This window comes from Aquila chrysaetos, chromosome Z (assembly GCF_900496995.4).
Source record: "Aquila chrysaetos chrysaetos chromosome Z, bAquChr1.4, whole genome shotgun sequence".
In the NCBI taxonomy this organism is placed as follows: Eukaryota; Metazoa; Chordata; class Aves; order Accipitriformes; family Accipitridae; genus Aquila; species Aquila chrysaetos.
This window is the reverse complement of record NC_044030.1, coordinates 78,064,696-78,086,633: the sequence shown is the minus strand read 5'-3', so window position 1 is coordinate 78,086,633 and position 21,938 is coordinate 78,064,696. Positions and strand designations below refer to the sequence as shown.

Below are 21,938 nucleotides of genomic sequence, written 5' to 3'. Positions count from 1 at the left end.
CAAGGGGAGGTGAATGGTAGGGAAGATACCAAGTTTCATTAGTTTTTAAAGTTACATCAGAATGATACAAAAGGCAATGGATAGAAGTTAGACAAAGCCATTAACTGCTTCATGATAACATACAGGAAATTGAACTCAAGTGCCTGCCATGGCATTACCTCAGGAAGCCACAGTTCCTAAAATTGCACAGAATTAAATTAAATCACTTTAGCACCATGCTACAGTAGCATGGTTTTAAAGGAAGACAATGTATTTTTGTTTGAGGTTCTGAAAACTAGAACTAAATTACATTCAAAAATATAAAGATATAAAATCTAGTTCATTTATGAATCAGTGCATAAGAACATTAGTCAGTATGCCTTACACTCAAGCAACCAACCTTCAATACTCTTTCATAAAGCTTTTGTAGAAAGCAATTCTGCAGCACTTCTTGCTTACATGATTACTGTTACATGATCAGTGTTTTGCTGGGATGTGTTTCATACAACAGCTCCCATTATTATAAAAAGAACTGGTTCTCAAGTCCTACAGCACTCCTGTGTAAAGGGTCTCCTACAGCCTCAAAGGGTCTCCTGAGCCTCCTACTCACCAGCCAGCCTTTCCCAGTAGTCAGCTTCAAAATTTCACTTCCTCCTGGTTTCTGCCTCTGTCCATAGCAGGCATGTGTGGCCTTTTCATCCAGGAACCTCTGGGCTCTGATATCGTAAAACAGTAAGGAACCTTGCCCCGTTCCCACTGTGATGATGTGCTCGTAGAAGCTCACCGATCGAATACCTGTCAAACAGAGAAGGGACATACAATGCAGTAAGGAAGAGGGATGCTTTGGCTCTGCAGTGCTGCTGCTTGATGTCTAGTATTTTAAGAGGAACTACCTACTCATATTCTTCACAATATGTAAGTTTCCCCACTGCTACGGAGCAGTGCAGACAAATCCCATTGATGCTATTAAAACAGCAGCTTCAATTACATATACTACTTCCCTTCTCCTCTGAGGCCGTCAGCTACACTGATTGTGCACAGTAAGAAGCTTCATTCTCAGCAGGTCCCAGCTCTGCCAGAGAAGCAAAGATCATAAGCCATTTAGGATCAAGAGCAGCTTTGTTCTGTCTTTCACAAGCCTCTAAGTGAACACACCATGAGCAAGTACGTGGCAGCAGAGGAAAGAACGTCACATTGGTTTCCTCTATGAGCTCACACCCTATCTAGCTACCTGATAAGTGACCATGTGAGAAAAATTACTGTCCCAGCTGCCACCAAGTGCATTTTGCTGATCAACAGGCTAGCTGCAAGCAAGTATAACCATAATAATCACTAGTCACTTTGCTGCTAAGATAGATGAGGTTCTTAAGTAATTTTGCAGCTATCTCCACTCAAATATTCTCACAAGCACACCTTATTCTTTGTAGCTGGCACTTTCAGCACTTCACCCAGCAATGAAAAGAGACTAGGAATCCTGCAACCTAAGCAACGCCATGTTCCACCAGTACATGGGAAGCTACAGCAATTTTCCAGTCCAAACAAAACATTCTACCACAATTCAGTTATGTCATTAGATTGAATAAAAGTACATTTTGTTTTCACAAATTCTAAACCTGAAGCCTCAGCTAAATAAGGATCCCTTGGAAATAATCTTGGGGAGACTCTGTATATAGAAACTTGCAATTTGCAAAATGTCTTGTCATCTCATCTCTATTTGTTGTGCAAAAGGTTTGTTCTGTGTAAGCACTCTACCCCAAACAACTCTTTTACACAGATTAAACCCCACCATGTCTATGTTTTTCCTTCCTGCACAACACGATGCCAAGTTATAAACCCTATGGCTTTTTAAGCCCTCTTTTAAGTACCACTGAATTACAGCCTGAACAAGCATTCAAACAGAAGGGGAAAAGAGCAACTTAGGCCAGCTACATCCACATGCCAACTGTTGTCACCGTACCAAGTGGGACTGAACACCATGGAACTTGTAACATACTGGAATACACCCAGCGGTTCATGTGGCAGCAGACATGCGTGAGGTGTGGATGCAGCCAGGGAGCTTCCCCTTTCCCTTTTGTACAGAGTCCTAACTAGAAACACATGCTCATCCTTCCACAACCTGATGTTACATCCACAGCCACCAGCATCTGTGCCACACACTTAGAACAGGCAAGGCCACGTTGTCCTGATCCAGATGTGAAGTGAAGTCTTGGCTGCAGGCTTAATAGGTGGGAAACCGCTGTGAAAGTCTCACACCTGCTGAATTAGATTTACCAGATTCATATAAGAATCTCCACTTTAATTCAGAGAACTACAAATGCATCTGAGCAAGTTGGAGAGATCTTCCACCCCCATTACAAGGGCCTGGCTCTGGCAAATACATGCAGAAACCTTCAAGCCCTCTACAATCAGCAAGAGCAGTCACTTGGATAAGAGGAGAAAGGCACAAGAGGAGACCTCCTCTTATTTTTACTCTGGAAGTGCTCTTGACAAACAACACAGCAGAACACTTACTTAACAGAAACAGGTGAAGGAGTATGAAAGCAGATGGCATACACTTTTCAATGCAATTTATTAATAAAAAGCTATAAAATGCAGAATGACTGTGGATCTTTCTCTAATAAAAAAAATTAACTGAAGGAATCTGTGATGTACCCACAACTAAGAGGATGTTTAGAACAGGCTTTCAAGAAGAACACTTCAAATTGGCTCCTAAGGGGCTGAAGTACCTCAGATTCATCATTCCCATCAAACTAAAAGCACAGCCTGTGCCCAGAACTGATCACAGTAAGCTCTCCAACATAGCCAGCACTCTACCACCTGTGGACCTGGACTATTTGGGTCAGCAAATTGAGTCTTACTCCTGAGAGGCAGGGAGGCTCTACAAATCCCAGAAGGAAATGAAGATGCAGTAGTGTGTCCTACACAAGGAGCAGACACAGACTGCGTGCCATGCAAGCCCTGTCCACTACATTAACATTGCTACCTTCAGGATATAAAGTCAAGGGCATACAACATTGCACTGCATGCCAGTCGAGCAGAAAGCAGTTGCTCTCGCAGATCAAGAGCGCGAGTCCAGGGCCTGCACCTCCCTGTACAACTGCTAAGAAAAGCAACACTTAGAAGATGCACTAGAAAGCATTAGCTACCTTCTCATAGAGAGAAGCCCCAGTTCCAGTCTTACTAAATGGCCACCTTTCTCTGACCTGCTTTTGTATACAACACTAATGATCTGAAGTTAATGTGGACTTACCACGTTCAGCAGGTGCATTTGGAAGCTGAAAGCACATTCAAGGTAACACATCAAAGCACTTAAAAGTCAACCCAGATTTTAGTCCAGAAATCAATAAAGAGCCCACCTTCTAGAGGTGCTGTGTGCTCCAAGTCCCAGTGAGATCAACAGAAAGTTGAAACACTCGGTATCTTGGGAATGAATATTACTTATGTGCCTCCACCACCATGCCAAAAACATCCAGCTCTGCCTACTATGCAGAACAGAAAGCAGCATTGACAAAGGCATTCTCCAGACATGAACTGGAGATGCCCCAGAGATACTACCTACACACAGATCATCCCGCCATCAAGGATGATCACATACTGAAGGCAGAACCTTTCAGCCACCACTGGGCACCATGCTCCAGTGACTTGGTATTTCTTCCCTGTGATACTGAAGGGTGACAGTGTCAGGACCTCCACAGAGCCCTCACTGACAGTGGGTCAGGACAAGGGCTGTTGCTGGTAAGATGTTCAGGTGACAACATGAGCTGGGAAAGTGCCTTTTCTCATATTACAGAAACTTCTCCCATGTCTGAAAGAAGCAGATCCTGACATTTATTTGGACCGCTCAAACTCTGGTAACCACATAAATAAAACTCTCCTAATCCTTGCCTACATGCATTCTCTTTTGATAACTTGCCTGATGAAGAGATGGATGCCTAGAGACCAGCTAAATAAGGACTGCAATGTATTAGTCTGAGATTAATATGGTTTAAAACAGGCATCGCAGCACAGCACCTTCTCATACTTGAAAACAGAATCTGGGAAGAAGCTTAGGGGACCATGCATCCTGCAAGCCCTCACATTTGGCCCTGGTGTAAAGTTCACATCCACACCAGAACAGGAAAACAGCACTCAAATCTGCAAACTTTTTTTTTTTTTTTTGAAAGAGTGAGCTTTTGTATATTTAAAGCAAATAAACACACATTGAAAATTAAGAGTCTCATTCATGACTTTAAAATTACGAAGCAAGCATTCACTCACAGCATAGACTCCCAATATGATAGCACAGAGCAAACAACATGCTTTTTTCCTATTCCCAGAGGAAAATGCAATAGACCGTATTAATAGTGGTATAAAGACTGGATTTGCTTTAAGATGAAGTAAAACAGAATAAGACACAGTAAAAAAAAAAAAGTAGAAGTAAAATACACACTTGTAAAATTCAGCAATATTTGGATGGTGTACAATTTAGCTGATCATAAAAGCACTAATGTTGTCTATCATTAGATTTCAGAGTTGCTTTCATATTTGGTTTGTTGGTTGCTCAAGGAATACTGTCATAAAAGCAAAACCTACATATACTATTAATGATTCAGTCTCTCTCATGAAAAACACTTCCTATTTATTAAAAGCTTATCTTACTGCAGTCTTAACAGCTACTTCTGCAAACATTTGCATTTGAAGCACCCTTTGAAAAGTTTCTTACCACTGCCTCGTTCTTTGGAACACACTGATTTCACATTATACGAAGGCTGCCTGGGATCCAGAAAGGAGACGTGTGCCTGTGATCCTACTGCATAGACTGACCACTCCTGACCATACGCCAAACACACGTTCTCCCTGCAGTATGGCAACTTTGTGGAAAGTAACTGGAAACAGAAGAAAAAAAAAAAATCAACCCATTATGAGAAAAGAGCAAGATGTTAATAGAACAATTCTATAAGCTACGTTCAAGGAAGTTGCAGTGAAAAAAACAAAATGCAGCTAAAAAATAAGTTTACCACAGAAATAGAACTGTAAGAGAAAAGCAACAACCTGACCCAGAGAAAAAAAAACCTGAAAGAGATGGGATGCCTTATCTGAACCAAACTGAGATGATAAAGGCTGAAGCCAAGTATTATGCAAAGAACAATGGACATTTTGGTAAATTGTTTCACATCTTTCTAAGCTGCTGTTATTTCTTCAGCAGGTGTACACAGACATCAGCTCTCAGCTGAAAAAGATTACCACATACGCTAGCATAGATATCTCTGGGTGAACTGGCAAAGTTAAAGAGCACTTCCCACCCTCCAAAATAAGGGGAGTGCGGAGTTTCTCTCCTCAAGTTCTAATTTTTAGTACATTTCATTTTACATAAAGCTTTTAAGTGTTTTACAAACACTGCTGCTCTTTCTTCAAGCGTTAAAGGAGATGAAGAATAGTTAACAGCCTTAACTGCTGTTTAAAATTTAACACCAACAAACAGAAAAGCACCTTCGACAGTGTGTGCTCTGCTTTCCAGAGATGAAAATATCCATCTAGGGACACAGCTCCCAGCTCCTATTAAAAAAAAAAAAAAAAAAAAAGTAAGACAGTTAGTTTCTGTATTACAGATGTCCTTACAAACTCACACTCTCTACTAGGCAGGCTGCATAGTCTGGATTAAACTCATCCATAATCGTGTGCATGCTTACCAAGATAAATTTTCATTTAATACTGATCTTGATAGAATGTAATACAACACAAAGGTGCCAGGCAGAATAAAAATAATAAAGCAATAAAAAACCAAAAATAACTTTCAAAAGTATAGATCTTGTTAGACAATCAAATAATGAATTATTAGACAGTATAAGCTAGAGTTGACAATTTTCTTCAGCAGCTCCCACACTGATTCTGATGCTGAAGCAAACATTTCTTTCCAGGCACTACTCTACTGAAAAAGCTACATGAAGTCTCCATAACAGAGGAGTAATTAACAGCTATAGTGAAAAGTAAAGCCCCCAGGAGCACCATGCTTCTGAGAGCACACCCACCTTTGCTCCAGACCTTCTCTGTTCTTTGAGGGCAGAAAGAATAGTGGAGGATGAATTGCTATTCCCACTAGCAATAACAAGAGATCAGCATGGGGGAGGTTAACATTTACTGTTTGTCAAACACCAACAAAGTAACACCAAAGCAAGCACTGGTGCCTGCCCTGTCAGTCAGCCACCTCACTTGCTGAGAAATCCAGCAATGATTCAGTCATCAAAACAGAACTTCCTGAAAGTTACCTGGTCTTCACGAAAGGGGAAGGAAAGCAACAAGAGCACTCAGATTCAATCTGCAAGAAGTGTTTTGGTGCTTTATCCGCTTCTTGTAAACATTCCCCGTCTCCCCCACTTAGGATGCAAGTCTAAAAATCAAACCCAGAAAAACTGTTCCTTCTGAAAACATGTGGGTTTTTTTTTTTTTCTGCTGGACTTCTCCATTCACTTGGGGCAGAAGCAGACATAACAGATGAAGACTACCATCTCACACCATAAGGATGCAAAAGTATCAGGGGAAAAAAGTATTAGGTTGCTTGTCTGGTATTTTTTATTTAGATCACTTTTTCCTTTTTCTAATACATATGGACAGTTTTAGGACTTCTCAATAGTCTTGCTTATCTTACTGACCTTGTTCTTATTGTTGAAAGCCAATGCTCGGACTTTGCAGTTGTCAGGATTGGTGTTCTCCTTGGGGATATCCTTCAGAGCCCTGTGTGTTATGTGGGCATAGACAGGAACTTGAGAGAGATTATGCCTGGCATCGCTTTTGGACAACACATCCTCTGTTACTTCCCAAAGTCCCATTGAACCATCCCGGGAACCTGAATAAATAGTCCATAAAAAAACCAGTCCATTTCACATATACATAACTCCCCTTTTTAAAAAAGGAATAAACAACAGAGTCTGAAAGAAAGGATACTACTAATTTATTCTAACTGAACACACTGTTGGTGCCTAACAAAAACATGGGTTTACTGAGCTGTAAAGTTCATAACATTGTGAAGTCATTGTCAAGTGGTTTTTCTACATGATTCCCAAGCAGCTAGATCACCTCATCTGTTGTCAAACTGATTAAGATGCATCAAAAAACACAATCCTGTACAACAATCAGCATTAGAGATTCACACATGGAATAAACTCAGAGGCAACTGAATAGCCTACATGTTCAGCCTGAATTACCAAGGCTGAGACTGACAGTCTGTTAAGCCAACACAAAAACCTCCAAGAGAACTCAGTTGGGTTTATGCCAATTTGGGTTAATTTGATTTCTACCAGTATGCTTATGGATATGTACACACACATTCATGGACTGAACAGAAACAGCTATTTTAAACCACAACTTGTACCAATTTGGATGAAATCTATTTTAAAAATTATTTTGCTAAAACCAGTGCAACTTCTTGTTTAAAGAATGTAACACAGGAACTGAAGTTGAACAAGTAAGAACTCATCTAGTTTTTCTACTGAAGACATTAATCCAAAATATGAAACAATAAGAGTAACAATACTGTACGAAGAAAGCTGAATGTCTTTGGTTCATAGACCAACACAGGCTTAATCCAAGGCCCTATACCCACTCCTTCTGGTGTTTAGGCAACTCACTTCCATCTAAGTCAGCTCTGACAGGTTTGACATGTACCTCAATTTCTTCCCTACAAAATGTGAAAAACACATCCCTCCTTCTCTCACAGGGAATGCATAATAAAGATGCCAGAAAAGACTAAATATCTATATCAGACTATTAAATTTATAGGCTTTGGTACATCACAGGGAATAAGCTGCAAAGACAGTTAAGCAAAACATCTTGTTGCAATACGGATGGTCCAGCACAGCAGAGATGGCTTTGCCCCCTCACAGATGGTGCAGTCATTTGCCACTATCACCTACTACAGCAAAATACAAAAGGACCTTCCCAATGGCACTTGCATAGCAGCAGGCAGCACATGACACAACATCCTGCCACTCAATTTACATGCTGATGGTTTTTAATGGCATCTAATCTTGCTTGTTATGGAGGCTGAACACTCAAGCAACAGAATTTCTAAACATGGGGACATACTTCAGGAGGAAGCTGTCCCTTTTAATAGCTTTAGCAGGGGAAAAAGTCAATGTATGTTGTTCAACTGGTTAGCCTTGAAGCCAAGGAGAATATAATTTGTTACCCTACGCTCAAGCCATCCTGGGAATTATTCATCCCATCTGAAGCTTTTGCCATGGAAATCTTTTTATCCAGCCAGTACAACTGAGTGGACTGATGCATTCTCCCTCAGCTATGGCTGTTTAGTCAAGAGTTTAATTTTATGCTTATGGACTACTGAAATACACTGCTGCAGGTTTTAGAAGCAGAGTCCTGCCTTGTTCTTGTTGAAGTTAACACAAGCAAGAGGAATAATCAAGCCTCTGGTCCTCTTTGTACTCTCTCAACCATTCTGACGGCAGTGACAAGAATACTGCCGAATCTCTAACCTCAAGCTATGTGACCAGTGTGATCTGCCATGGGACCAAATGCCCTTTTTCTCCTCCTGTGACATTCAGCCTGCCCCAAGAAAGTCACAAAAAATTTGCATTTAGTTTCTTAATTCAGATAAAGGTATTTGCTATGTCCTAAATGTTTGGAGTTCAAATATTTCTGCTCCACACTTTCAGATACAGATGTAATTGAAATCTGTAAGACTAAAACAACGTCAAAAGTTAGTTGTCTTTGTTTTCTCCTGATTAGGATCATCAGCAAAGTTCTGAAGAACCCAGTTTAGCAATCAGACTTGCCAAATGCTTTCAACAAGTTTACTGTGGTGTCCCAGATCTGGAGACTAGAACGTACATCCTGCTGTAAGCATCATACAACAGAGAACATGGCATTCTTCTCCTCACACCTCCACCTTTGAGCATGCAGAAAACAGTGAGAGCAACACAGTTCAATCTCACATGCTGTGCCCCTATTCCATTGGGTCCTTATCTTTCCCTTGGATATTTGTAATCACCTCTGCTGTTCTCTTCAAGCTTACTAGCTGACGATGTTTTTTTAATGCAGATATTTGTGTTGGAGACTTGCAAGGATCAACTTTTATATTAAATTCAAAATCAAATCCCAGGATTAGCTTTTGGGTTTTTTGGGAAAAAAAAACCAAAAACCAAAAAAAACCAACTTACTGAACTAACATTTCAAGTATTTGATTTTTAGGAGACTGTTATGATTTTCTGTCACCTGCAGTTTGACTCCTCCTTGTACAGCATACTATACCCTGTCAGCACAGAAAGACAGTATTAATGCAATAGCATATTAGTATTGCTGCCTTTACCTATGTATTGGCTTTGCGTGGCAAGGTTTTGGTAGCAGGGGGGGTTACAGGGGTGGCTTCTGTGAGAAGCTGCTGGAAGCTTCCCCTTTGCCCGACAGAGCCAATGCCAGCCGGCTCCAAGACGGACCCACCGCTGGCCAAGGCCGAGCCCGTCAGCGATGCTGGTAGTGCCTCTGGGATCACATATTTAAGAAGGGAAAAAAAGTTACAGCGGACACAGAAAGAGCAGCCAGAGAGAGGAGTGAGAACATGTAAGAGAAACAACCCTGCAGACCCCCAGGTCAGTGCAGAAGGAGGGGGAGGAGGGGATCCAGGCGCCGGAGCAGAGATTCCCCTGCAGCCCGTGGGGAAGACCATGGTGAGGCAGGCTGTCCCCCTGCAGCCCAGGGAGGTCCATGGTGGAGCAGATCTCCACCTGCAGCCCGTGGAGGACCCCACGCCGGAGCAGGGGGATGCCCAAAGGAGGCTGTGATCCCGTGGGAAGCCCGCACTGGAGCAGGCTCCTGGCAGGACCTGCGGATCTGTGGAGAGAGGAGCCCATGGAGCGGGTTTTCTGGCAGGACTTGTGACCCCGTGGGGGGACCCACGCTGGAGCAGTGTGCTCCTGAAGGACTGCACCCCATGGAAGGGACCCACACTGGAGCAGTTCTTTAAAGAACTGCAGCCCATGGGAAGGACCCACGTTGGAGAAGTTCATGGAGGACTGTCTCCCGTGGGAGGGACCCCACGCTGGAGCAGGGGAAGAGTGTGATGAGTCCTGCCCCTGAGGAGGATGAAGCAGCAGAAATAACATGTGATGAACTGACCGTAAACCCCATTCCCTGTCCCCCTGCGCCACTGGCGGGGGGTAGGTAGAGAATCCAGGAGTGAAGTTGTGCCTGGGAAGAAGGGAGGGGTGGAGGGAAGATGTTTTGAGATTTGGTTTTACTTCTCATTACCCTACTCTGGTTGATTTGTAATAAATTGAGTTAATTTTCCCAAAGTCGAGTCTGTTTTGCCCGTGACAGTAATTGGTGAGTGATCTCTCCTGTCCTTATCTCGACCCACAAGCCCTTTGTTATATCTTCTCTCCCCTGTCCAGCTGGGGAGGGGGAGTGATAGAACGGCTTTGGTGGGCACCTGGCGTCCAGCCAGGGTCAACCCACCACAACCTAAGTAATACTTTATGAAGTTACACTGATTATTCAACTAGTTACTAAAAAGTCAGTAACTGACCTTTTCTATTATAGCCTTCTGTATAAACTGCCATAGTATATGTGCGTATACATACACACACACATATACATACACACACAACTGTACTGATAGCTTGACAAAACAAACTGAGTTTTCATTAATTAGTTATTCAAAGGATTTCAGGAAACTGATATTGCTCTGCTGTATTCCAAAGTTATTAAGTGATAACCAACACCCTTCTTGAAATTATTCTTCTTGTGTGGAATCCTTCCATGTAACTCATTGTGTTTAGAGACCCTCTCATGGCAACACCTACTGGAAAGACAGTAATATTCTGTCTGACACTAGAAAAATCAAGTCTAGACCAGGGCCCTACAAATAAAACAAAGTGAAGCACTGTACTAAGACCAAGAAGGATTTAAATAGCCAAGGTAGTTCCAAGTGGTTTCAAATGCCCTGATAAAGGTGCTTCCCTAAGATCTATCAAGTGCTCTACATCAGTATAAAATTCTGGAGAGGAGGGGAAAAAAAAAAAAAGTTTACTTTACCAGAAACAGCCATAGTATCACTGATCCATGCAATTGAAAATATCCAATCTTTATGTCCATCCTAAAAGAAAGAAGACAGATTTTTGCTGTGCCGTTATACTCTAGAGTAGTCTCAAAGCAGAGAATTATTCTTCACTTTTTTAGTACAAACTCAGAAGGACAGACCTACATTAAAAACATACACATAAGATTCCAGTATCAAGCTGGAGCAGTTTAAGTACCTAACAGTAATTTTAACTTTTTTTGATTTTGAAGTGTATAATTAATAGAGAGCATTGAGGTGATGGAAAAACAGGTCTCTGACCAAGGACAAATTTATCTCAGTTGTAAGGACTTAGATTTTCCTTTTTGAAAGTAGCATTCTTTACTTCTGTGAAGTAGCTACATACTTTTATTTCCTCAAATGCACATCCCTACTATAAAAAGTAACCAAAATCTTAGTTTACAATATATGACCTACAGATTAATTTTTCAAGACCATTACTTCAAGAATCTTTTCTTTAGGTGAGAAACCTGTGGGGAAACAGAAGACCATAAGGCTCTAGTGCTGTTTGAAAAGCTGCAAAGTCACAGCAGCATGCAAATGAATAGCTAGTCATACAACTCTAAAGAGTCAAGCCTTTCTGCAGCTGGTTGTCTGCTACTGCAGAAACTCTGACCTGACCTCTGCTGTTGTAGTTAATGCCTATGTGAAAACCTGACTAAAAAGGAGAAATGAGAAAGAAGCTTACAGGACACAACTATACTCATTTCAGCCTTTTTTCTTTTTAAGACTGGCAATTTTAAAAAGGCCTCATCATGTTTCCGAAATATAAGCAGTACCAGAGTCTATCAAAGTGCCATAAGCTGCTGGGATAGAACTAATCCTCAAAGCCAAGTTCCGCCTCTGGAATAATACATAAATAAGGTGCACTGGAGAAGGGGAAAATTTGAACGACTTGTATAATCTTTTCAATTTCTCAAAAGAGCCTTTTCACTAAAACCAGTTTCAGAGGTCATCACCACAATTAGACTTTAATATTTCGGATTTTGTTACATTTTCAGTGCTTGAAAGTAATCTGAAGTAGACCTCAGTGAGGGTGAGGAAGAAGAAATCTGATTCAGAACCCTGAGAATCTTCTCACATGTTTGTGTAGTCACTCATATCTAAGAGATCTTGTCAAAAAAGGCAACTTAATCAGGAACGTTTTCAAGCTTTCAGAAATTCACTCTCCACTACAAGACTCCCAAATCTTAACCTTGCTCTCATGTTAGGCACTTCAAAGTAGTAATTCTTGTACGTGACAGAATAAACTTTCCCCAAATACTCCTACTTACATCTCCCACACAGACAGGATCGAGTGTAGGCAGACGATAAATTGCAAGACTGTTGGGGTTGTCTCCACCTGTGGCCAGAAGGGTCCTCGAGGGGTTGAGCTCAATAGCATGAATACCACATCCCTGCTGGTTCACCATACCAGGTTCACGATCTTTCAGAATAGGAATCTTGGTAATTTGACCAGTCTGGACATCTACTACAAATAACTGGGGAAAAAAACAGGAGATGTAAGTTATCACCAAACAGGCAAGAAAAACAAGATGGTCAAATATCCTCCCTACTTTGAATTGACATTCTTTTAAAGTTGGAATACACAAATGCTGCAAGTATGGCTGAAAAAATGCATAAATTCCTTCTTAAAACAAGTAAACTAACTTCATTACAGTGGGTTTTATTTCAATCATCCCATTTGGTTTTCACAACAATGGAAGAGAGAGGAGAGAAATTTGTCATGGGAGGTTTCCCACTTAACAAACCCCTTGAATCTAAAACTCTTTTCCTTGTTCAATACCATGACAAAACAATATTGTTTTTCAGTTTTACTGTACCACAATGAGAAAGAGACCCACCTCAAAACAGGCAGTAAACCCCAGGGGACTTAGCACAAGTTTCCTGCCTCCCAGACAATATACTTACCATGAAGTTTTGGCTTTGGCAAACTGACACTTTATCAATTTATACAATTGGAGTTTATTTTCTGGTGATACACAGAAAATAGTAACTAAATATAGTACTGCCAGTGTAAACAACTAAAAAAAGATATCTAGCTACATACCTCATCCCACAAAAAGACTAGAAGTTGGAGCTCTGTGTCACTGTCCCCTTGGCAGAAGACTCAGTTATAAAGCCTTACAACTCTTCAAACAGACATGATACCCAGAGTTATGTCAGTTCAAACAAGTATAACCATAGGGTTACAGTCTAAACCAGAACAAAGGTTTACATCACCTGCTAAAGTGCACTTTCATTTGGGAGGTTCTTGGGCTGGATCATTTCACAGATGTTGTTCAGAAGGCTGCTGCACTAACAGTCAAATAGGTATAACAGAGGGGACAAAGCCCTTTGAGGGAACATGAGTGAGGTGAGCAAATGGAGGATCTGAAGCTGACTTGGCACTAAGGAAAGTGATGTAGAATCATAGCCCAGGATTATAATTAAATTCCATGCCCTGCCCCACAACTTTGTTCCTTCTATAACCAAAGAAAACTGTCTCAAAGCCTCTGGAATTGAACTGAAGATGGAGAAGACAACAACAACAAAAAAAAGAAGACTCAATGCAATTTAAAAAATACACACCTGTGAGAGACTGAAAGAGTTAATGTCTCAAACATTGTGGTGGGGCAAGTTCTGCTTAACTATGAACTCTGCCCAGCAAGGAACCACAGGTGAAAAGAAGCCGATCATCACCCATCAGCAACAGGACTGGAAGGTGCACAGCTCCCTGTTCTGGTATGCTGAGCAGGACAGCTGACCATGCATGGCCAAAGATCAACGTCTGCAGGGAAGGAGAAGTTACTCCCCAAACGACCTGCAAGCCCACCAACCCATTTCCCAAAGGCTCACAAACTGCTCATGACACTAATTAGCCTAATGAGTTTGAATGCCCGCCCAAAGGAGGGGCAAAGATGATAAAAGGACAAAAACTGAAGCCCCACATGCGTGCGCCCACCAGAACTGGACCCTCGGCTGACTGGAGCAACGCTGGACCCAGGACTGGTAAACGCTTTCTCTCTTCCTTTTTCTCTCTCTGTCTTGTTCTCTCTTTCCTTTTCCATAACCCCCACACCCCATCCCTTTAGACACAAACCCACTGACCAAGTCTGGGACTAGGAGTGGATCCAGCCGCCCCTGGGCTCCTCTTTGAGAAGGAGTCTAGAAAGCAATGGGGTCTGCTCTGAACCTCCTGACTCAACGGGAGGGCTCTCCTTACTGTCTTCCCTGAACTGATCCCTAAATAAGCAAGGCCTGTAGTATATGTTTGGTGATGTATGGTTACCACATGTTACACAGTTTACTGACATAGTTTCATGACAATTTTTGTTGTGAGCATACCAATTTTTGTGGTGAGCATGCCAATTCTTGTTGTGAGCAAATAAAAGTTGGGTTTTGTGAGTTAAGGTATCCCTGGTGTGTTTCACCTTAATCCTGACCTGGGAATCAGCAAACCTGAGTCATCATCCTGAGAAACTGGGACATGATAACACCTCAAGGTAATTGTTCTGAAATCCTTTGTCAGACATTTCTCAAGGACAGAAGAGAAATCTAGAGGTTCTCAGAGAGGTTATACATAGAAGTTGCTTTTGGTGAACTCTCACAGACTGTAGAGCTGTTCTTTAATAAGCGTAAAAAAAAAAGACCAAGAAAATCTAGGAGCATATCTATTATTCTTGATGTACTGAACTAGCAGAATATTAATGTCAAATCAAAACCCGATTAAGTATGGTATGTTAAACCCATTTTACAGATAAAGCTGAACTCCATTCATCGCTATTTTTGTGTTGTACCTAGAATTATGCATTACCTTCAACCCGCAACTGATCTTCCGCTGTAGGCAGTCTTGCACAAACAGAGGACTGTTCCTACAGGGACTGAATTTTCATGTTTAGTTATTTTGTATGCAGGTGTGGAGTCAGGCCACAGCTGAAGTGCAGCTGAGTAGGAGGGAGGCACTCCTCACTTCTCCCAAGCCTTACAGTGCACTTTACTGCCTGAGACAGCTAGTAAAAACACGATGCACACAGCAGCCCCTCTGCCCTAACCACATCCCTGAAAATTAACACCTGCTCTGCAGGATCAGGACCAGTAATTCTCTCTCCTCTCACCCTCCCTTGTCCTTCTCCTGTGAGTGCATATCCTCTTTTCCTCCTCAGTATTTCCTTCCAGCAGAAACACCCAATTCCCTTCCCCATCCTCCTTCAACTACTGAAAAAAAACCCACAAAATCAACAGTTAAGTACCTAAGATTAAGGCTTGCAGGCATCACCTGCAAGTCCTAAAGCTGGCACCAGAAGTGCTAATTGGGAAGACATATCCACACCTCAGGATGTCCACTGACTTGGTAAAATCATGCTTCAGCTGTAAGAGATTCACACTTTGAAGAGCACCTCACCAGGTATGAGGACTGAAATTAAAAACCCTTCACATTCTCCAGTCTCACATCACTGTCATACATGCATGTTTGATATGAGGCTAATAAAGACTTACTCTAATGCAAAATTCCATTAGCTAAACACTCAGCTAATTGGGCTGAGAAGGTAAAGAACTTGGCAACACACAATGCTGAAGCATCAGACCTTCACACTTCTGCCCTGGATCTTCAACCTCAACATCATTTTTCTACACCAAGTTTCCAAATAAAGATATTCTCAGAAGCAGCAACAGGACATATTTCTTGCAGTACTTTCACCTGCTTGTACCCCACTCTAATCCACCATCAGCCCTTAAATTGCATTGTAATTTCCTCACTTTTCTCCTCCAGTTGCACAATATTACTGCAACCAGAACAGCAACTGCTCTTAGGGCAAGAAACTTTGCACAGTTAAGGGACTGGCTTTGTAGTTTCAGCTGTAAAGTTCTACGCAGTAACTTCTCCCCTTGCTTGGTGTCCTAGTTTCAGCTGGGATAGAGTTAATTGTCTTCCTAGTAGCTGGTATAGTGCTATGTTTTGAGTTATTTCAGTATCAGAGGAATGTTGATAACACTGATGTTTTCAGTTGTTGCTCAGTAATGTTTAGTCTAAAAGTCAAGGATTTTTCAGGTTCTTATGCCCAGCCAGCAAGAAGGCTGGAGGGGCACAAGAAGCTGGGAGGGGACACAGTCAGGGCAGCTGACCCAGACTGGCCAAAGGAATATTCCATACCATGTGATGTTATGCCCAGTATATAAACTGGGGGCAGTTGGCCTGGGAGATCACTGCTCAGGAACTAACTGGGCATCAGTCAGCAAGTGGTGAGCAATTGCATTGTGCATCATTTGTTTTGTATATTCCAATCCTTTTATTATTATTGTCATCTTATTGTTGTTATTATTATCATTATTAGTTTCTTTCTGTTCTATTAAACTGTTCTTATCCCAACCCACAAGTTTTACTTTTCCAGTTCTCTCCACCACCCCACTGGGTGGGGGGGAAATGAGTGAGCAGCTGTGTGGTGCTTAGTTGCTGGCTAGGGTTAAACCACAACACTTGGGAAGGAACCTGGCACACAGTGGGTAGTTTACAAACAACCACCACCTCCCTAGAATAAAATAAGCAAGCACTTCTGCATATGCTAGGACTGTTGCATCACCTGGGGCAGGACAGGAAGCAGAAGCTCACACTTGCAAGCTGCACCACTGATTGCCAAGAAATCCTCCCTGTAAATCCAAAGAGAAGCCAAGAGAAGCCAAACAGTTGTTAGACACTTCTAAAGCCAAAAAGGGAGAAATATTAAGAAACAAGATAGGCACCCAGCTAAGAATCCATAAAATTTTAAAAGTTTTCAAGATACTACAGTAAATAAAGTACAAAATATCTGACTGCTTTAAACAAGTGCAGCCAAAAGCACAGCATACAATGACATAAATCCAAAGAAAAAAACAGAAATTGGCCTACTTCTTCCAAGCAAACTGGTACCTTTGCTCTCTTGTAAGTATATCTGCAAATAACTCCAAAGCAGCTGGGAGTCTTAAGAGTCTTGACAAAGTCCTGATAGCTGAACTACACATTTATTTTTTTATCGCAAGCAGGAACTTCTTTTCCAGCTACTCATTATACGGAAACTAAAAACCAGCCCCCAAAAACTTTTCCTAGATGCAGTAAACCCACACCAACCTCCAAACAGTGAACTGTGCATATTTATTTGTCCCTTAGTTTTAAGCTTTGCACATAATTCAGTTCCTCCTGCTACCAAAATATATGCATATCAGCCATTGGTGTGCCAAATAACTTAACATCCAGGATTTACCAAGCTAGGATTGCTTTGGCCATCTGCCAGAAGTCCAGGACCACACTTCATCTGTGAGAAACAGCAGATTCAGCTATTGTGTCCTCTACAGGACAACCTTATTCTAAAAGGGAAACAGGCTGGATGACACAACAGAGAGAAATCCATCTTCCCTCTTTTTTTACTTCTATTTTTTTTAAAGCAAGTCAGATGTACAGCTTGTAACAGTGCTATTGCTTGATGATCAAGGCAGACAGGCATGGCTAGGTACTACAGTTGTCATAGCCATGAATCTTCATGATCTGGCCCTACTTTTCACACTCCATGAGATTACTAGCTTATTTTTCTTTCACTTTGCAGAAGTTGTGAGAAGTCATTTTGGCAAATGGCTCCCATGCAATTACTATGTGGCTGTCCCCTTTTCAAACTGCTACAATCAAGTTAATCAAGAAACAACCCCACTTCATCAAATACGGAACTTCATTTATCAACTTGCCAAAAGTAAAGACTATGGAAGGGAATAGAATATCTGAGGACCAGAGTCTGAACTGCAAAAATCCATCCTTCTCTTATATACAATACTGAGAGCAGAACAGCTTGCCAGGCTCTTCTGTAAAGTCTACTTTCATTTTTTGACCTGCCTTTCGGAGACAAGTTTAGTGGAGAAAAAAAACCCCAAAACCAGCCACAGTTACCAATTCATTAAATATAAGTGCCCTTCCCATGGACCCTTAACTGAAAGCATTGACTTTATACAGCAAGATTAAAAAGCAGACCTATGAGATGCCATTTCAAGGCAGCACGTAGACTCTCTCATGTCCTCTGCTGCTGCCCCTGCACACAGAACAGCAGATGAACAGACAGCCCTATCTTTCAGTTGATTGTATGAATCAATTAGAACAAAACCAAAGGGTGCCACCCTGAGCTACAGCATGTTTTTATTACACAAGCAGGATGGATGTAGATCTACAAGGCACAGAGAACATGCATGAAAGAGACTGCTTGTTCTTCACACAAGAAGAGCTCACAACATGCTCTGCGTCCCAGCTCTTCACATACTGCTCTCAGAAATCATAGGGACATGCCTGTCATTCATACAAACATTTGAAAGAAACCCAAGATAAACACATTGCCTTGCTAAAAATAGAGTCACTAAGAGAGAACCAATCACGATGAAGTTTCACAATTGGCTTAAGCCAATCTTCAAGAATCCACGTTCTTCTTCCTCACCCACCCACCCAGTCTCACCACCCTGGTGACAGCAATTAGTCCTCAGGTAGCTGCGAGGTCAGCTGGATTGTATCTCTGCCTTCAGTGAAAACTAACCCTACAAGAAAACGCATCTGAACACAAAGCAGCAAACTGATCCAGCTGACTGCCCAGCCACATGCACATCAGTGCCAGCAAGAATGAGCAGGTGGGAACATCCAATTCTGCAACAGCACAACTCCACACCAGCTGAAGCTGGTCACAAAAATTTAACCCTCAGCCAAGCTGGAAAATGATATCATTGTTCTCCTCCAAATTTGTTTTTTTGCTAACAAAACAACAAAAGCAAGACAGTGCTTACAGTGTCATTACACAAATACCATTGCTGGTCACACTGAGTAGCACTGTTTGATTTTTCCCAGTTCTCAGTCTTGCTTTTTATTCACACTGTAAACATCTCTCTTTTCCATGTTCATAAAACGCTTGCCATAAGGTTCTTCTGTTCTATGGCAATACAATTTACTAATATATGCCAAGCCCCAAAGAAACATGGACTCTTTAAAGACTATGCTATCAAACTGGTACATCTCCTTTCCACTGCAGATCAGAACATGCACCAATCTTAGCACAAAACCTACTCACAGGTTGTGCAGCACAGGCAATGCAAGTGGGTAATGGCCTTACACATCCTCCTTGAAAGGGTCCAAAAAGAGACAATCCAGAACACAAATAAACCATCTGAGAAGTGAGCAGCAGTAAAAGCAGTCAGCAAATTGACTGACTGAATTCACATTTCCAGAGCCAAGACCATGCAATCAGGCACTCCACCTTGCTATGAAACTCTGAAGCACTCCTAGCTAACAGCATGCACTTTGATGTCATTGAATTTGTTCACTGCCAGAAATCACATTTGTCAGTTTTTATTTGTGTCTTGCCCTCTGTGTTTAATTTCAGGAGGCTGCCAGACAGTTAACACATGTTGATAGATGACAAAGGATGGAGAAGGGAGAGACTTTGCCTGCTAAAGGGCATTGCTACCACCCACTCTGTACCTGTCATGGAAACTACCAGACTCAGAAGACAGACATGGGTATCACATGCAGTTGACAAAAAAAGAAAACCAAATCGTCCTGAGACAAGAAACACCACCTGGGTACTTACTCAAAAGCCACTAAAAAAAAGGTGAATGGAAGTGTCAATTACAGGCATCAGAGGTTTATTTACACTGAGTTTTGGTCACTGTTCAGTGGACTTTGAGTAGAGTTACAAACTGCAGGAGCATGACTTCTCATTCCCTCCCCAGGATCAGAAACGAGCAGTCTTCTTGATTCCTCATTACATGTGCAAAGCCAGAAGATACGCTAACTTGCAAAGCAAGTGGAAATCATTTTCCCCACAGAGAGTCCACATTCACAGATTGAAGAGCAACTGTGCATTGTATTCTCACCACTACTACCCCAGGACTACAAGACTAGGTTATAATTGTATGAAATGCACAGAGCAGACATGGGATCTCTTGAACAAGTTAAAAGTCTCCAAGAAGAAACAACAGCTGGTGATTTGCACCAGGGCATCCAAGGCAACACATGAATCTACCAAAGAGAGAAAAGGTATCAGCCAGCATTCAGAAACAAACCTGTTCATGCCTTGGAAAAGCCACCTGAGAAAACAGAAGAGAGCATTCAGTAAGGAAGTTTTTAAACACAAATACATCTATCAGCCCTGCCTGGGGGAGGAAAAAAAAACAAGCAACAAAACAAACAAAAATATTATATTCCAGGCAATTATATTCTCAAGCAACCAGAAACCAATAAGCAAGCTTCTTGAATTTAAGGAATGATTCACAGCTCTTGTATTTTTTCATCCTTAACTTCACAATTAGCAAAAGAATTACATCCTGAGCACATACACAGAACTAAGGGAACAAAAGGAGCTGCAAAATGATTATTAGAACTTCTTTTTAGAAGCTGCTTTATTATTTGTTATTTCCTGAAATAATAATAATAAAAAAAAAAGAAAAACTTCAGCAATCTCGTGTTCAGCATTTTCGTTTGCCATAAGCTTGTCTCCTACGGAAGTCTCAAAGTGTCTCTAGGAAGCTTGAACAGAAGACATTGATTACAGACATTATCTTCTTCCAAGACTTCTCAGTATCAGCCTTTCATAATTTAGATGCCATCGTGACACATCCTAAACGTTGTGACACATCCTAAACATCATGACACAGCCTAAACATCCGCACCTCTCAGAAGTTTGCCTGCTCATTCATTTGAATTTGAAAAACTTTAAGAAACCCATTGCATATAAGATCAAGGAGATTCTTGCAAACAAGAATCCTGCCTCAGAAAAGCCCAGGTGATAGTGTTTGAATTTTTAGACACTTCAATGCTTGTATAGGTTCCATAATTCTAAATCTATCAGAAAAAGCATGCACCTTTAAGAAACCCAAATATTTCATTTACAGCTGGCCAACTGTCACCACCAGGATCCACTGGAGAACAATAAAGTTATTTCATATACGCAATCATATCCATGGATATTTTTAAGGATAAAAAGTCACCACAAATAATTAAAGAAGTTATAATCCTCATCAAAAATGAACAATCGACAGAGAGCTCCATATTCTCTACAGCGTTTATACCAACTAGTACTGTCAAGTGATTAAAACCAAACCTACTCCTCTATGACAGCAGTGTATTTTTGTTTTGTTATTAAAAACAGTGACTCCTTCTGGCACAGCATAGCTAAGGGCAATTTATAAGTTAAATACTAAAAGCTCTCAGTGCCACATTCAAGCTTTGATTAAAGTAACTGCTATGGTTTATATTTTTCTGTTGCATTAACTTTAATTATGTGCAACTCCAATGCAGCAAACCCCATTAAAGTCAACCAAGTTGTTTTAGATTTACTCCCAACTTAAATGCCACAACTTCAGCGTCTGAGAATCAGCAAAGGAATTCTTCTTTATTAGGTCGCTTACTCAGGAGACGAGAGAAAAAAACCCTCATAATTAGAGTGTAGAGTTTAACGCTCTACTTGTTCAAATGTGAACACAAAGCAACCAAGCTAAAGCTATTACGGTATTCGTAATTCATATACAACCTTTCACAATGCTGAAGTGACTTCTTTTGTAATTGTTGTCTTTTGCTTAATAAAAGACGAGGTCCATCTGTAACGTTAAGTCTAGCTGTGGAAGCATACACTTCATTGCAGCACATGCAGTGGGAACAACAATATGGTTGAATCCCTCTTCAGCTCCACGATTGTTTGGTCCCAAACAATTTCCTGCAATGTTGCGTTAACAATGCACTTGCCCATTTATCTTCACTGCAGCAGTGCTGGAACTACAGAAGTTACAGAACACAGCAAAATCACCGCAGCTCTACAAAACAGGCAGTCATCTTGCTAGACTAAGCAAGATTTTTGAGAGCTTGCGTTTCAGCAGGAGTTTGTCTCCTGTAAGCTGTTCCGCGAACAGTGCTGGC

The 21,938-nt window shown here is 41.3% G+C and overlaps 1 protein-coding gene across 1 annotated transcript in view; it reads right to left on the bottom strand.

Annotated features, from left to right (window-relative positions):
- The window catches only part of DCAF12 (DDB1 and CUL4 associated factor 12), a 35,198-nt gene that overhangs the window by 10,655 nt on the left and 2,605 nt on the right, over positions 1-21,938 (bottom strand). The window contains exons 3-8 of the mRNA XM_030004365.1: positions 12,322-12,528; positions 11,005-11,065; positions 6,609-6,802; positions 5,449-5,514; positions 4,682-4,844; positions 590-774 (exon numbers count right to left, since the gene is read on the bottom strand). Coding sequence (XP_029860225.1) covers positions 590-774; positions 4,682-4,844; positions 5,449-5,514; positions 6,609-6,802; positions 11,005-11,065; positions 12,322-12,528 — 876 coding nt within the window. The remainder of the gene's footprint in view (positions 1-589; positions 775-4,681; positions 4,845-5,448; positions 5,515-6,608; positions 6,803-11,004; positions 11,066-12,321; positions 12,529-21,938) is intronic.